Source organism: Schistocerca nitens, chromosome 8 (assembly GCF_023898315.1).
Source record: "Schistocerca nitens isolate TAMUIC-IGC-003100 chromosome 8, iqSchNite1.1, whole genome shotgun sequence".
Taxonomy (NCBI): Eukaryota; Metazoa; Arthropoda; class Insecta; order Orthoptera; family Acrididae; genus Schistocerca; species Schistocerca nitens.
Genome location: NC_064621.1, coordinates 257,738,494 through 257,755,100, shown reverse-complemented (window position 1 = coordinate 257,755,100; position 16,607 = coordinate 257,738,494). Strand labels below are relative to the sequence as shown.

General features: G+C 41.0%; 1 protein-coding gene across 4 annotated transcripts in view; it reads right to left on the bottom strand.

Moving 5' to 3' along the window:
* The window catches only part of LOC126198707 (myrosinase 1-like), a 225,771-nt gene that overhangs the window by 14,420 nt on the left and 194,744 nt on the right, over positions 1-16,607 (bottom strand). For 3 of the 4 annotated variants that reach the window (XM_049935215.1, XM_049935214.1, XM_049935213.1), the window contains exons 4-8: positions 10,016-10,138; positions 9,759-9,939; positions 7,345-7,439; positions 7,040-7,187; positions 1,216-1,331 (exon numbers count right to left, since the gene is read on the bottom strand). In XM_049935215.1, the coding sequence (XP_049791172.1) occupies positions 1,216-1,331; positions 7,040-7,187; positions 7,345-7,439; positions 9,759-9,939; positions 10,016-10,138 (663 nt within the window). The remainder of the gene's footprint in view (positions 1-1,215; positions 1,332-7,039; positions 7,188-7,344; positions 7,440-9,758; positions 9,940-10,015; positions 10,139-16,607) is intronic. The other variant, XM_049935216.1, reaches the window with a different exon arrangement.

Below are 16,607 nucleotides of genomic sequence, written 5' to 3'. Positions count from 1 at the left end.
TCGGCAGCATATTGGTGAGGCATTCGTCTTCATGGACAACAATTCGCGCCCCCATCGTCCACGTCTTGTGAATGACCTCCTTCAGAATAACGACATCGCTCGACTAGAGCGGCCAGCAAGTTCTCCAGACGTGAACCCTATCGAACATGCCTGCATAGATTGCAAAGGGCTGTTTATAGACAACATGACCCACCAACCACTCTGAGGGATCTACGACGAATCGCCAGAGGACCTGCTACTGGGTATCAGAGGTACCTGTGTGTACAGCAATCTGGACCACCATCTTTGAAGGTCTAACTGCATGGGGATACAACATGCAATGCGTGGTTTTTATGAGCAATAAAAAGGGCAGATATGATGATTATGTTGATCTCTACTAAAATTTTTTGTACAGTTTCCGGAACTCACGGAACTAAGGAGATGCAAAAATTTTATCAGAATTTACATGAACGAAGAGATCTAATCAGTTGTCAATAAATATACGTTTCCATTATCAAGTCAGTGGATGAATATATTGTTAATGTTGTCGAAGTATACTTAATATAAGAGGACAACATATACAAGTAAACATGTTTGTAAGTTGGCAGTAAGATGATAATAATTGTAAAAGTAGTGTTGTTTTCCCTAGCACATTTATGACTGCAGGCTGCATTTCATTTTCTTACCTATCACAGTGAGTTCATAGGGAAGTAAAAATGTGAAAATAAATAATTTAAAGCTGGGTCAAAATGCTGAGTCTGATCTTGTATCGCATGATGTGAGCTGTGTGGTGTTATATACTTGGAAACAAAATTCGAATGGTATCCCGTTACGAAAGACTATTATCAAAATTTGGAAAACTGCTTGACGAAAAATAGTCTTGATTAAAGAGAACGTAGCTGCAATACTTTATCATGGTCATGAGCTACAGGGATAAAGATCTGATGTGTTCCATTTTATAACCAATGCATTTGTAAGGTGTTATGCAATATTTCAATTCAAGAGCCTCTGACCGCATTTCAGAAGTTGTTACCAGTAGTATGTACAAACAGCCGAAAGTAAGAAGTAGAATGTATTTCTAAAAGTGGATGGGAACGTGAGCTATAGGAAATACACAGTAACAAATTTATTATCTTTGTAATCACCAATTTATAAAAAGTTTGGTGCCACCAGAATTCTTTTCACTAACGCACTGCGGCCCCTTGTAGCTCTGTACAAGTAGCAGTTTGAGCTCACCTCGTAAGACGATGAAATTACAGCAGAGTCCCTTGTTTTGGAAGGTGATTCGCCTGTCACGCCAGACGTCACGTAGTTCGTTGTGTAGTGGTTCATCCCAAAGAAGTCTGCCGATCCTGTAACAAAGTTTATTCCGCTATTTCAGCCATATGATAAAACGATACAACTTCTCTAATTTCACGAACAAATTTATAAAGCTTTGTTTGTCTCTCTCTGAAGTGATGCTTCGTGTCACTAAGTAGTGGCAACGATGTGGAAATTATGTACGAGCAATGATTCACGTGAAAGTGCTTTAAGAAGACAAATATATTCTCAAGGAACGACTACCGAGTAAAGGTTTTCAGTCAATCCCTGACACTGACTCTAAGAGCGTGTTTGGTAGATGACTGTACGCTATAGAACGTGATTAGGGAAAAGGTACTTGGCTGGTTCACGATTTAAAATTTTACAAACAAATTATGATATTTTCATGTAAAATTTAGTTTTTGTTCCTTCAATAAATATTATATTAACACCTATATCTCTCCATCCATAACCAATGAATAAAAAACAATATGACTGTAAGTACGTAATATTTATATTTCGGACGATTGCAAAGGGTGTAGAAAAAAATTCTAGAAACCACCAATTTAAAAAATTGATCACTAAATCCAAACGGAGCAAATTAAGTGTCACTACACTTTGTGGCACATAAAGCTCACTTCGTATGTCAGAGGAAATGGTTAGTAAACGACACGTGTAAAGTGCTACAGGTCACTCCTATTGCAACGATCAATAGTTGTATGTTGCTAAAAGACTGAAAAATGTGAAGTGCAGAATTGAGTTGTAACGTTTCAGCGTTGCCAGGAACTTTTTGGAATCGCATCACTTCAGTTTCTGTGCAGCCACTGTTATTAGTTTTAGAACTAGAAATTCCAAAAAAATTGACAGGTCTTGATGTACGAGTACATACATACACTACTGGCCATTAAAATTGCTACACCACAAAATTAACGTGCTACAGACGCGAAGTTTAACCGACAGGAAAAATACGCTGTGATAAGCAAATGATTAGCTTTTCAGAGCATTCACACAAGGCTGGCGCCGGTGGCGAGACCAACAACGTGCTGACATGAGGAAAGTTTCCAACCGATTCCTCATACACAAACAGCAGTTGACTGGCGTTGCCTGGTGAAACGTTGTTGTGATGCCTCGTGTAAGGAGGAGAAATGCGTACCATCACGTTTCCGACTTTGATAAACGACGAATTGTAGCCTATCGCGATTGCGGTTTTCTCGTATCACGACATTGTTGCTCGCGTTGGTCGATATCCAATGACTGTTAGCAGAATATGGAATCGGTGGGTTCAGGAGGAGAATACGGAACGCCGTGCTGGATCCCAACGGCCTCGTATCACTAGCAGTCGAGATGACAGGCATCTTATCCGCATGGCTGTAACGGATCGGGCAGCCACGTCTAGATCCCTGAGTCAACAGGTGGGGACGTTTGCAAGACAACAACCATCTGCACGAACAGTTCGACGACGTTTGCAGCAGCATGGACTATCAGCTCGGAGACCATGGCTGCGGTTACCCTTCACGCTGCATCACAGACAGGAGCGCCTGCGATGGTGTACTCAACGACGAACCTGGGTGCACGAATGACAAAACGTCATTTTTTACGATGAATCCAGGTTCTGTTCTGATGGTCGCACATTGGAAGCGTGTATTCGTTATCGCCATACTGGCGTATCACCCGGCGTAATGGTATGGGGTGCCATTGGTTACACGTCTCGATCACCTCTTGTTCGCATTGACGGCACTTTGAACAGTGGACGTTACATTTCAGACGTGTTATGACGCGTGGCTCTACCCTTCATTCGATCCCTGCGAAACCCTACATTTCAGCAGGATAATGCACGACCACGTGTTGCAGGTCCTGTACGGGCCTTTCTGGATACAGAAAATGTTGGACAGCTGCCCTGGCCAGCACATTCTCCAGATCTCTCACTAATTGAAAACGTCTGGTCAATGGTGGCCGAGCAACTGGCTCGTCACAATACGCCAGTCGCTACTTTGATGAACTGTGGTATCTTGTTGAAGCTGCATTGGCAGCTGTACCTGTACACGCCATCCAAGCTCAGTTTGACTCAATGCCCAAGCGTATCAAGGCCGTTATTACGGCCAGAGGTGGTTGTTCTGGGTACTGATTTCTCAGGATCTATGCACCAAAATCGCGTGAAAATGTAATCACATGTCGGTTCTAGTATAATATATTTGTCCAATGAATACCCGTTTATCATCTGCATTTCTTCTTGGTGTAGCAATTTTAATGGCCAGTAGTGTACATAGCAGCGTATGTATCTACAAGAACACTAGTGCACCGTCTAATCTTCGAGAATACCTTTCAGAAGCAGTAATACGCTGAATATGGACTTTGATATCGTTCTTCGTGATGAGACATGGAAAGTATTTGCGCTGTTTTTAACAAATATATGTGCAGCGCGACGGACAGTATAGTTCATTCTAAAGGAGTCGAGGTCGAAACTTCAGAAATCCATTCCACGTAATGCAGCTGACTATCTCGGAAGTACGGTGCAATGGTCGTTGCTTTGTACGCAAAATATTCTCACCAATATAAAATCTGTTCAATTTTCAGCCGGTACTGCTTGAGGGAAACAAGTAATTTTTACAATATTTCCATAAACGGTTGTGTTGATTTCCCACCGATAATACTTCTAGTGTAAGAGAATACAAGGCGAATCAGCCATATCACAATCTTCATTGAATTTTATAGTCGTCTTTCACGCGCGAATGTGATTGCCACATCATATACCGAGCGTAACCGGCCATACGGAACAGCTCTATGTAGCTCCTTATACAGAGCTGTTCAAGCATTTTGTACAGAGTGCTGCCGTGATAATGATGCGTCCCGTAACGGATGTTGCACAAAGGTTAGGTGGTATATCTTACAAGAACCAAGTGAGTACGTCTCTCAGAAATGCTACACACTGGTGCTATTAATCGGAAAGGACTCTGATATGGACTTGTTAACCTACCATTGACTACATCCGATCACAAGTTAACTCCAAATCTGTGTTTGCGATGTTACAAGGAGTTCGCCTTATGAATATATTGGGCATGGTGTGGAAGGTAAAGACACCAGACAGAAATGTCTGAAGCATAGAAGCAAAATTGACGAAAAATCAAGACACACTCATAGGATTAGACAGCCTAGAAAAAGCGTTCGACAATATAAAATGTTGCAAATTGATCGGAATTCTGTGAGAAATAGGAGTGAGCTATAGGAAAAGACGGGTAATACATTAGGTTCATGAACCAAGGACGAACAATAAGACTGGAAGATCAAAAACGAAATACTCGTATTAGGAAGGATATATGACAGGGATGTAGTCTTTCGGTTCTAACTTTCAATCGATACATCGAAGGAGGAATAACGGAAGCAAAAGAAAGGTTCCAAAGTGGGAATAAGATGCTGGCTGACATGATATATATGACAGTTCCCTGATGACATTTATATCACCAGTGAAAGTGAAGAACAATCTCAGGATCTGTTGAATGGAGTGAACAGTCTAGCGATTACAGAATAAGGACTGAGAGTAAACCAGAAAAAGATAAAACTAATGAGGAATAGGAGAAATGAGAGTAGCCAGAATTTTTAACATCAGAACTGGTAATCGCGAAGTAAGTGATATTAAGGAATTCTTCTAAATTTGAAGCAAAATAATCCACGACGGATGAAACAAGAACATAAAAATCGGACTAGGACAGCCAAAGATGGCATTTCTGGCTGAGGGAAGTGTAGTGGCATCAAACACAGGCCTCAGTTTGAGCAAGAAATATCTGAAACTGATCGTTGGAAGCACAACATCATGTGCTAGTGAATCACTGACAGTGGTAAAACCAGAACAGAAGATAATCGAATGTTAGAGATGTGCTGTAGAAGAATGTTGAAAACCAGGGGCACTGATAAGATATGTAATAAGGTTCTACGCAGAGTCAGCAAAGTAAGAAATATATGGAAATCACTGACAACAAGAAGTGATTGGATGATAGCACACGTTTTACGACATCAGGGAATAACGCCCATGGCAATAGAGGGAGACGCAGAGGGTAAAAACTGTAGGAGGAGACAGAGATTGGAAAACATCCAACAAATAAATGATGAAGTAGGGTGCAATATTTCTCTGAGATGAAGAAGTTAGTGAAGGAGAGGAATTCGTGGCAGCCTACATAAAACCAGTCAGAAGACCGATGAAAAAAAAAATGATTGAATGGTATGTATAACTGAGCGATAGATTGCTAGTGAGTTGCAGCATAGTGACCAAAGCAGAACGGCAAGTAAGAGCGGTCTGAGGGGCCACAAGTGAGCAAATATGTACCAGGTCGCTCAGACGGAGGAAGTTGCTACGATTTCCCAACGGGCGGTGGAGAGTGAGAGGATACATCATCTGTGGTCAAATTGTATAACATAAAATGTTTGCTACCCATATTGGGTTATTCTCAAACTTCAGTTACCGGCTTAGAAAAAACAAGTTATGATATTAATTCTGTATTGGTTTGCACACTCAAGGTACTCATTTATATCCCCTTCTCACAATATGGCAGCACGCCGCTACAGATGACATGAGAAAATGTCGCACCCAGAGATAAAGTGGAGTCTCGTGTGGCGATAGCTTCCCTGCATCCACAGGGCAACCAATCTGAATCAATTCATGTTGAGTTGAAGAAATACTACAAAAGTCACGCAAAATCGTGTGAAACAGCACCATTGGAAGATATACATATGTAGCACAGGAAGAGTACATCGAAACGTTAGGTTCTGACTTACATTTATAGTGGGAAAGAATATGCTTTCCAATTTACTGTAAATACCGAACTATGAGAGGATAACTGAAATTTAAGTTTGTTAGTACCTGTGAGACTGTCAGCAACAAAAATGAAGGGTATGTGTATATTAGTAATATGATGACAGAGCTTCAACGATTATCAGTTTTTTCGAAACTACTTTATTTGCAGTTACAATGAGCAGAACATTAACAGTTACATACAGTCTCAAGACTAGCACCTTCTTCAGGTATTGTATCCTTATATTCTCCTCTTGAAGGTAATGTTCGCTAGGGAATTGTTATTTTCTTACCTACAGACAACTGAAAAATGCACATGCTATAAGAGTACACGTTCCGTACAGAAGCTCATTATAAGTACAACAGTTGACTCTACGCAGAGAGGTTGGATGCAAATAATATTGTTTTGACAAGCGAAAGAATTCAGAAAGAACTGCGTATGAAATGTTCTTAACGTCCCGAGGAGAATGGTAAAGTTGGGAATGTATAGTCTTTACAATCAGCAGTGTTGTAGGCACAAAAAACTATGGTATCATCCTTGTTGTTGAACGATTACAGGATCATAATACTCAGATGTATTGAATGTTTGTCTCATAATTTTACTTGACGCTTCATATTTAATCGAAGACACTTTCTTGCACATAGTATAACACTTAAACGAATTGATGTAGTTTATTTTTATTCAGAAGTTTTCCTCATGAGTTAGTTTTCATTGTTCTCTGATTCTGCTCAATACATCGGTATCAGGACTTGCCTATGAGTGCAGAAAAGTTCTATTGGGATGGAACTCAACATCCACTGCCCTTCACATTCGGGTGACGACATGACTCAGTCACAAAATATCATTAGAACTACTGACTTAAGATGGACAGTTTGTATCGCAATCATGTCCTGTCTTGTACTGGATAAAATTATGTCCTAAGTTGTTGAACCCTGGTTGTTCTGTTTTTGTATACTCAAGTGTATTTATATACTCACCCCTAATGTATTCGATCTCTTCCTGTGTGAAAGTTGGCAGCCTTGATCGGGGCCGCCCCTCGGCCTCGCTGTTGGCATCCACTAACTGGCGCACTACAGCTGGGTAATCCCCATCCTGAGTGTAGATAGGGTGTGCAAAGATGCCCATCTGAAGAGGAGAGTGACACATTAGCCTGCCTCTCAGTGTTCAGTGTGCTGTGTCTAGGCCTTGTGGGTACCGTGATTATTGTTCGTTGAAATAAATAGCAATATACTGGATAGTTATAGAAGGTACAGCTGGTTGAGGGCAGTATTATGACACTCACCTGAAATTGTCGTGCTCTCTCACCAGCCTCTTCATCCTCTGTCGAGTTAGTCAGTGCTTCCGGCCAATCCATATTAAGAGTAATACCCACACTACCTGTAAAACATATGAAAATAACCACTTACATACACATCAGTTTATTCGTTGAAATGTTGAACAAAATAATATTGATAGACTGGAAACAATGGTTTAAATTTATTCAAAGTGCCGGGGTATCGGAATAGATTTTTATCTTCATTTCTAACATGGAAATAATGTGGTCTTGAGTATTTCTTCATGCAATTACTAAAATTTCTGCAAACTTTATACCGATTTAATCCAAACTAATATAATAAATAATCTGATTTTTGATTTCCAGATTCAGGAGAGTCTATTTACAAACATTCGGTTCATACGTCAGAAGAGCACATCATTCTGCCTTCGGTACTTACGCCTGTCACTGGGTAATTCTAAAGAAACTCATAAAAATTTTAATTAAAACTTAAGGGACTTTAAAATGTTCATTTTCATTTGTAACAAGGAAAATATAACGAGAATTCACTTTTTCTAGAATTCTGTGGCTGCAACTGTAAGCAGTAAGCTCTACTGCAGTTAGGCAACAATGCACTCTCTGAAACCTACTATAGGGTATTTGATGAAACTTTTACACTGCCCTTCATTTCACTGATAATGAACATTTTTCATGGACGAAAGAAGTAACGGTCCAGCTCTCCTATTTAGTAAATGGAGGAATTTGTGCATGACACTGTGCTACTGTAGAATTTACAACATTCTAGTCAAATTCAAACTTATTCGATACTTGTTGAGAACAGCCTTCCGCTTCGAGGTAACTAGATACTTAATGATACACTTGGAACGTTATTCGTAATTCCAAAATATTCCGCCGGGCGGGATAGCCGCGCGATCTAGGGCGCCTTGTTACGCTCCGAGCGGCTGCCCCCGTCGGAGGTTCGAGTCCTCCCTCGTGCATGGGTGTATGCGTTGTCCACAGCGCAATTTAGTTGCAGTTAAATTAAGTAGTGTGTAGACTTAGGAACCGATGACCTCAGCAGTTTGGTCCCGTAAGACCTTACCACGAATTTCCAAATTTTCCAAAATATTCGTCTTTTACAAATTGTATTATGGGTATCGTTAAATCATATAAGATATTTACTTGCCCCTGTCTGTCGTTCAACCATGAAATTATTTCACCTGAAGCGAATTATATGCGTTAAGATTGTCCAGTCAAACTGTTAGATAATACTGATAGAAAGAAATGTGTCTTGTAACTGTCTCTTGAAGCAGTGGTTTCACAAACGATTATTTCATCTGTATGTGTCTGAACGCACTAAAATATTGTACTCTTGTCTTCACAAGTATACTTGGTATGTCATCATTCCTTTGCAGAGGATGAAACAATCTGTGTTCGAAATAAATCAGTAAAGTTCGCGAATGGAGGAATGGGAGAGTACATTAGGAGGACTATAAAAAAATCTCAAGTCGATGCATTTTGTTCTCAGTGGGGAATACACTTGACTGACTTGAAGTTCTTCACGGAGGGATAATATTCCTCGCCATTATAGTTACATTTTACTTCGAAAGTAAGCTTTCCGCTTCTTGCCATATGCCCATTCACTAGTTCTGTTATAATATCTTCATGCTGTTCATTTCTTTCTTTGTGTTACCAGAACAAGCGACTACAACTATAAAGCACAATACTCTAACAATTCACTTACACATAGCCTTTGTGTTGGAGAATAACTTCCCCTGCTCGAGAACAAGTTGAACTGCTCAGCGTGACTGTCATATCGTGGACTGATGACCTCACATGTTCAATCCCATAGTGCTCAGAGCCATTTGGTTGTGACAATATGGGGACACATAGGGGTGCTCTGTTACGAAGCCCAATTTTTACCAATGTGCGCTCATTGGTACGCTACGAAACAATTGTGCCTCCACTAGCGTTGTATTCTGTCGTCAGCTCTGGCACAGACAGCCGCCTGTCATGATTCATGATCGACAAAGCGAGGAAGTCTTTGACATCCACGTTCCATGATGATGCTTGGATACCAAACACCTTTTCGCTCACTTGTGGTTTTAACATCCATCTACGACTTTCCATAGATGCTCACGACAACAGAACACAAATAGCCAACCATTCTAGCTGTTTCCGCGACGCTTGCTTCAGCTGCTCGCTCACAACAGTACGTCCTTCATGAACATCACTTATCTCAGTGGATTTCTCCCTTTGCGGCCCATATCGCCATTATAATAATTTATCAATCATCTCACTTTATACATTTGCCGCAAAGTCACTTGGTGGCATTCAGTATCGAACTTGGCTTTGGACATCATGTTTTGGTTCATCAGTGTATTTGTCCATCGTAAATTTTAAGAGCATCAGGAGGGCCCTCCATATATTCATGACGTACTGACCGTTCTGCGAGGCTCTGAACTGCTCATCATACAGGTGCCAGACCCGTGCGTGGGCTTTGACGATGGTATGTGTCGCTAGGTAGTCGCCAATGCCCGATGCAGGTTGAGAAGGGGCGAAACCCTCCGTCGCGTAACCATTCACGAAGACGGCTGGCTCGTTGAATGTGATCCACCATTTCACCTGTGAAACCATACCCTGTCAATATGCTGTCAGGTAAATTAGGTGTGAGTGAAGCCCGTAAGTATATTTTGATTACCCTGTCACCGTAGTTTTCGAAGAGTACTCTGGCGTATTCAACGAAGTAGTCGGCCATCAACTCGTTGGACCAGCCTCCGATGTACTGCAGTGCTTGAGGCAGGTCCCAGTGGTACATTGTTACCTGCAGAGGGCACAATACAGTGTGAAACCTTACAAAACTTTGCTCAAGTAATCATATTCATTTAATTATACCTGTAGTTGTTACGGGATTCTGAAGCAGAGGTTCAGGCTGGTAGTTGCTTAATGATGTCTGTAACTTTTTTTGTAACCAGTGTTTTGGTAATATATGATGATTCCAACCTAATATTATTATAACATCTATAGTACTGTCTTCGATAAGAAACGGGGCTGTACAAATTTAGAAAACGAGAACCTTACCTTATTTGGAATTTCTCGGAACCTAACTACCGATACAGCGTGTATACTTTTATGCAGATGGGAACAAGTAGCAATAGTGATGGAAGGATTATGGCAGTGCGGTGTGTGGCGGAAAAACATAGTGTTGACGGGTGGAATACATATTTGTATGGTGAGCATGTTTGTACAAGCCACTCTCAGCTTACAGGAATGACAGTTTTTCACTTCACTGCGCCAATTTTGGCTTGACATGTAAATTACAGCTATCCTTACTTTAACACTATGAACCTATGTCAATAAAAATTTGTACCCTGACTTCGTTGTTTAATTTTAATCACCGAGTAAGTACCCGGTGCGGTGGAAAAATAGGTTTCCTCGAGACTTTCAAGCACTAAACTCCTGGGACTAATGCAAATAGAAAAGCAATGTCCCAACAACAGTGCGAGAGGGGAGCATTTGCTCATTTAGCACCAGAATAGAGATAGATATCGGCCGGGGTCTTACCAAACAAATCCTTGAGGGGAACAAAAGGAAATGTAACCAATGAAGTATGAACAGCAAATTCTGGCCTTTCTCCCGCGAAGTATCCAACCGTCACATCCATTACGAATTATGTAAAACATACGGAAGCTATCAACCTCATTGTGACTGCCAATCTTACCAATATGTGGCCTACACTTACACCACATTAGAAATGGTGAGCATGTAGCATGAAGCACCCCACGTGCAAGGTACTAGCTTGTGCATTGCACCTATGAGCTGATATTAAATGGGCGCTGGCAACCTGTGCGATTGATTTTTATTGCGTTGTGGCGAAAAGGATAGAAGTGCACTGGAAGTTAAAATAAAATATGACGGCCTTCGAATCGGTTGTGGAAAAAAAAAGATGTACAAAGTAAGTGAATCGGAATTAAATTTGCATGTTTTTATTTATAGCTGTGTAGCTCTCCTCGATAGAAAAAACATGTCTGCTCAATTCTAAGTTCCACACAGTGCAACTGACAAAAATTATGATAAAATGTTGTGTGTCTTCCTTTACAATATCCAAGACAGTCTGCTACGTTTCTTATGCCTAAGGACGTCCACAGCTTGAACGCAAGCATGACAGCGTGAAATGTTTCTGTCAGAAAACGATATAACGTTACAATTATTTTTATTTTCGTAGCAATAAAATCGTTTGCTTGACTGGGATTAGATCTTTGTATTTCGTCTGTTTACTGTCGCAACCAGGACCTATAATGTATATTGACAAGAAGGTCATGACAGTATACAATTTATTTCAGCGTCCAAGTATTCAATGACTAACTTTAAGTGATGTGTCTGAAATACGTAACATTTCCCCTATTTCTACTATTTTTACTGAAATTTTTTGCGTATGTTCCAAATTGTGAAGAGCACTCAAAACGTGCCGTCAGAGATAGAGAACGAACTAATATGCAGTGCAGTCGAATTGGTGTGACTGTTCGAATGTAGTCCGTGGGAAAAATCAATGTCACTAGGGAAAACTGCAACGGGAAAGGAACTGTGGTGTACAGTTTCTTGTTGAATGGAGTATGTGCTATTGACTTGAGTTCAATCTCTTTTCCATAGTTTAATATGGTTCTGGTGCACTACACAGAGGATCCGTCATTTGGATAGGAACGTTAAGCTCGGTTGCCACCTTAGTGGTAGGGGACCTGATTAGATTTCGTGTTGGAACCATGTTTCACTCACCCTTCTCCCTGAATCCCTTCAAACACAAGTCATTCATTAAGCAATCACGATCTCGTTAAATTTCTGATTTGAAATAGTGAATGACGATACGTGACATCCAACAAGTCAATAGTGCCATCCACACGATACTGTAGGGCTGCTACCAAATTAGGAGTAAGATTTGTGGGAACGTGCTGTGGAACATTCCATTATCTGCCAGTAGCCGGGGAGAAGCGATAGATAACATTTCAGAAGACTATCTAAAATCACTGGGGAAAGTGGCTACAAAACGACTATTCACGTCAGTGTCTACAATGTATGAATCCGGCGACATACCATCTGACGTTCGAAAAAATATCATCCACACTGTTCCGCAGACTGCAACAGCTAACTCGTGCGAGAATTTCCGCACAATCTGCTTAACAGCTCATGAATCCAAGTTGCCGAGAAGAATAATATAGAGAAGAAGGAAAAGAAAATTCAAAATCGTTCAAATGGCTCTGAGCACTACGGGACTTAACTTCTGAAGTCATCAGTCCCTTAGAACCTAGAACTGCTTAAACGTAAGTAACATAAGTACATCAAACGCGCGGTTCCATACTGTAGAGCGTAGAACCGCTCGGCCAACACGGCCGGTGAAAAGAAAATTGAGGATGTGTTAGATGACGATCAGTTTCGTTATAGGGGAGGTAAAGGCACCAGGCAGGCATTCCTGACGTTGCGTTTGATAATGTAACCAAGACTAAAGAAAAATCAAGACACGCTCAGAGGATTTGTCGACCTGGAAAAAGTGTTCGACAATGTAAAATGGTGCAAGATGTTCGAAATTCTGAGAGAAGTAGGGGTAAGACACAGGGAGAGAGGCCGGCCGTGGTGGCCGAGCGGTTCTAGGCGCTTCAGTCTGGAACCGTGCTACCGCCACGGTCGCAGGTTCGAATCCTGCCTCGGGCATGGATGTGTGTGATGTCCTAAGGTTAGTTACGTTTAAGTGGTTCTAAGTTCTAGGGGACTGATGACCTCAGATGTTAAGTCCCATAGTGCTCAGAGCCAAGAGGAAATAATAATTGTGGACGACTAAGAACGAAGTGCTCGTATTAAATAGGTGTAAGAGAAGGATGTAGTCTTTCACCCCTACTGTTCAATCTGTACTTCGAAGAAGGAATGGTGAAAATAAATAAAAGTTTCAAGAGTTGGATTAAAATTCAAGGTGAAAGGATATTAATGATACGATTCGAAGATGACATTGCTATCTTGAGTGAAAATGAAGAAGAATCGCATGATATACTGAATGGGATGAACAGCCTAATGATTGCAGAACACGGACTGAGAGTAAATCGAAGAAAGACGAAAGCAGTGGGAATCAGCAGAAATGAGAACAGCGAGAAACTTAACGTCAAGATGATGGTGACGAAGTAGATGAAGTTAAGGAATTCTGCTACAAGGCAGCAAAATAACCAATGATGGACGGAGCAAGGAGGACATCGAAAGCAGACTAGCACTGGCCAAAGGGGCATTCCTGGTCAAGCGATGTCTACTATTATCAAACAAGGGCATTAATTACAGGAAGAAATTTCTGAGAATGTGTGTATGGCGCACAGAGTTGTATGGTAGTGAAACATGGACTGTGAGAAAATCGGAACAGAAGAGCATCGAAGCATTTGAGATGTGGTGCTACAGACGAATGTAGAAAATTAGGTACACTATTAAGGTAAGAAATGAGGAAGTTATGCACAGAATCGGAGAGAAAAAGAGTATGTGAAAAACACTGACAAAGATAAGGGACAGGAATATAGGACATCTGTTAAGACATCAGCGAATGACTTCCATGGCACTATAGGGAGCTGCAGAGGGTAAAATCTGTAGAGGAAGAAAGAGACTGGAATTCATCCACCAAATAATTGGAGGCGTAGGATTATCTCAGGAGGGAATTTTCGGCAGGCCACACCAAACCAGTCAGAAGACTGATTACTTTTTTTTAAAAAGTAGGGGTGGTCAGGGAGGAGAAAAGAAGGTTCCCATTAAAATTAGATGTAAAAAGTAAGTATACAGAGACAGAATGCATATTAGATGTTGTGGGAAACATCATATTTTAACAGAGACAGGGGCGCATGTGCCAGTAGTTAGTAGGGATCTAGGAGGTTAGAGACGATGGAATTAACTACCCTAGATTGCTTAGGGTGAGTTATAATGCTAGCCTTTGGGGTCGGTGGAAATAGATTTTCTGGTGGGGGCATTTAAGTTTAAGCAGTGTGTGGAAGTAGTGTCTTATGTAAGCGAGGGTTACAGCAATATCCTGGGGTTGGACTTTTTTCATGAACATCATGACAATATTGAAAATAGGCGACGTGTGGCGGAACTTAGTAGGTAGACATTAGAGCTAGTGGAAGCCATACCCAACGTTGATCTGTCGCGAGTTGGGTCAATCATAGTGGCCAGTCCGATCAAACCGCGTACAAATACGTTAAGGCTTGATCGCAGGTTTGTATCCTAAAGGGCACTGGGACGTCGATTTGGGCGGGGCTGAAGCCAGACGTACCATTCGATACGTTATACATAATATAACCATTAAAAATTAACTATGTATTAGATTCAGAAATATTTTTTTATAAAAGGAGAAATGTATTATAGACATGTAAGAGAGAGATGACAGGAAAGTAGTACCCATCAGTATTGACAGTTTTGGGCTGATGATGTAAAGTTTATAAAAAGGATCTCGATATTTAGATTGGGCTTATCTGAGAGGAGGATAGCTCCACAGAGGGGTATGCCATAAGCAGCCATACGACACCACTATGTCTGTATTAGGTAAGAAGGTGAAACACTTAAAGGGAGGAGCTCTTGGTGGAATATGAGGATATATTCATTCCGTGGGGTCCGTTGCCTATGACACCAGTTACTCATACACAGCTTTGACAGGGAACGAAGCACCATTCTTCAGGAAACCATATCCAATACTCCAGTACTTGTAACCAGTTTTGGAGGAGTTTATTAACCAGCAGTTGTCTGATTGGATAATACAAACAAGTAATAGTCCATGCGGAGCAGGAATTGTCCTTGCGCCCAAACGTCTACAGAAGATTCCAAGAAATGTAGATTATTCTTAGGTTACCACCATCTTAATAGGAAGACTGTAATAAATGCATACCTCATACACAACACCACAGAGACCTTTGGCAACTTGAGCTAGTGAACGTATGTTTGTATCATGGATTTTTAGAAGCGGATACCATCAGTTGTAGATGGTTCTGAATGACTGACCAAAGGCAGCATTTTTACCCTGCAGTCTTTAGCATATCAGAGGATGCCGCCAGGCTGAAAAAATGCTATTACGATGTGTCAGCATTTGTTGGATGGATTTCTGAATGGGTTGAAACCACGCCAGTTATTAATGAGCAGTGATAGCTCGAATCGAATCTTGGGCTCAATAATTTGTCTGGTTTACACGCATCTCGATAGGTGGTGCAATTGTAGTACAGTGACCCTGGACTTGCCGATGCCGTGGCGACGTGAAAGGGGGGGGGGGGGGGGGGGGGAAGGCCCAGCGTGCCCGCCGGGGAATTGGTTAAGACTCGAGTCCTGGAGTATGACGCTGCCTGGATCATTGGAAAATCAGACCTGCGCGTTGAGGAAGACAGTATTTGACTTGGAGAAATCGTCGTCGTTGTTGGTGTTGTGAGTCTGCGATTGGATTGGATTGCAGTGACTACGGATTTGCCCGTCCGTTCGTTGACTGATAGTTTAAGTGTTGGGACTGTACAGCCCTTCTTGTGCAACAGCCTGTATTATTTACCTGTCTGCTCAGTTCCTGCCCCGCATGTCCCTCTGAGATTTGTTGTAGTTTAATTTGATGGAGGAGGTACAATTCTATTTATTCAGAGAGCATTGATGTTTATTTAACTTATCTTGTGTGATTTTAGGAATTATGAGGTTATTATGGGTCAAGTTGTCGCGTAAAATTGGAAGATTAATTAGACTTAGATACATCTTTAAAATTTTTTGCATCTCATTTATTATTTTTTTAGAGATTTGTGTTTTTCTTAAACATCTATTTTATTTTATTTTGGAGGCTGTTGTTAATATGTGTTTGAATAGTTTTAGACCCTATTGTAGAAGCTGAAGACCTTGATATATTTCTTGGTGGCTAAAAGGTTATAGAGGTAAGGCTTATGCATCCTTCAAGATAATGATTGCGTTAACGGATCTGTATTGGTAAGGCCTTACATTTAAAGTATGTTTTCTGGATCTTAAGTTGTTCTCTTCGTTTTATCTGTTTCGAGTTAGCTTTTGTCCTTGAGATTCGTTGGCGAGTATTGCTGTAAATTTTTCTTGTTTTAAACTACTTAAACATGTTACGGAGTTTCTAAACGCGTAGCTGATGAATAATTTGCTGGCTTGTTAGCATTAGCTCCTAAAGGCGCCGTTTGGCGAGTAACGTTAGAAGAAGCTGACGTCATGTTGGCTTAATTTATTTGTTCTTGGACTGTAGTATTCTTGCCGACAGCTTTTGCTACTTGTATTCCTGAATGCCGGGCCCTCGCGTG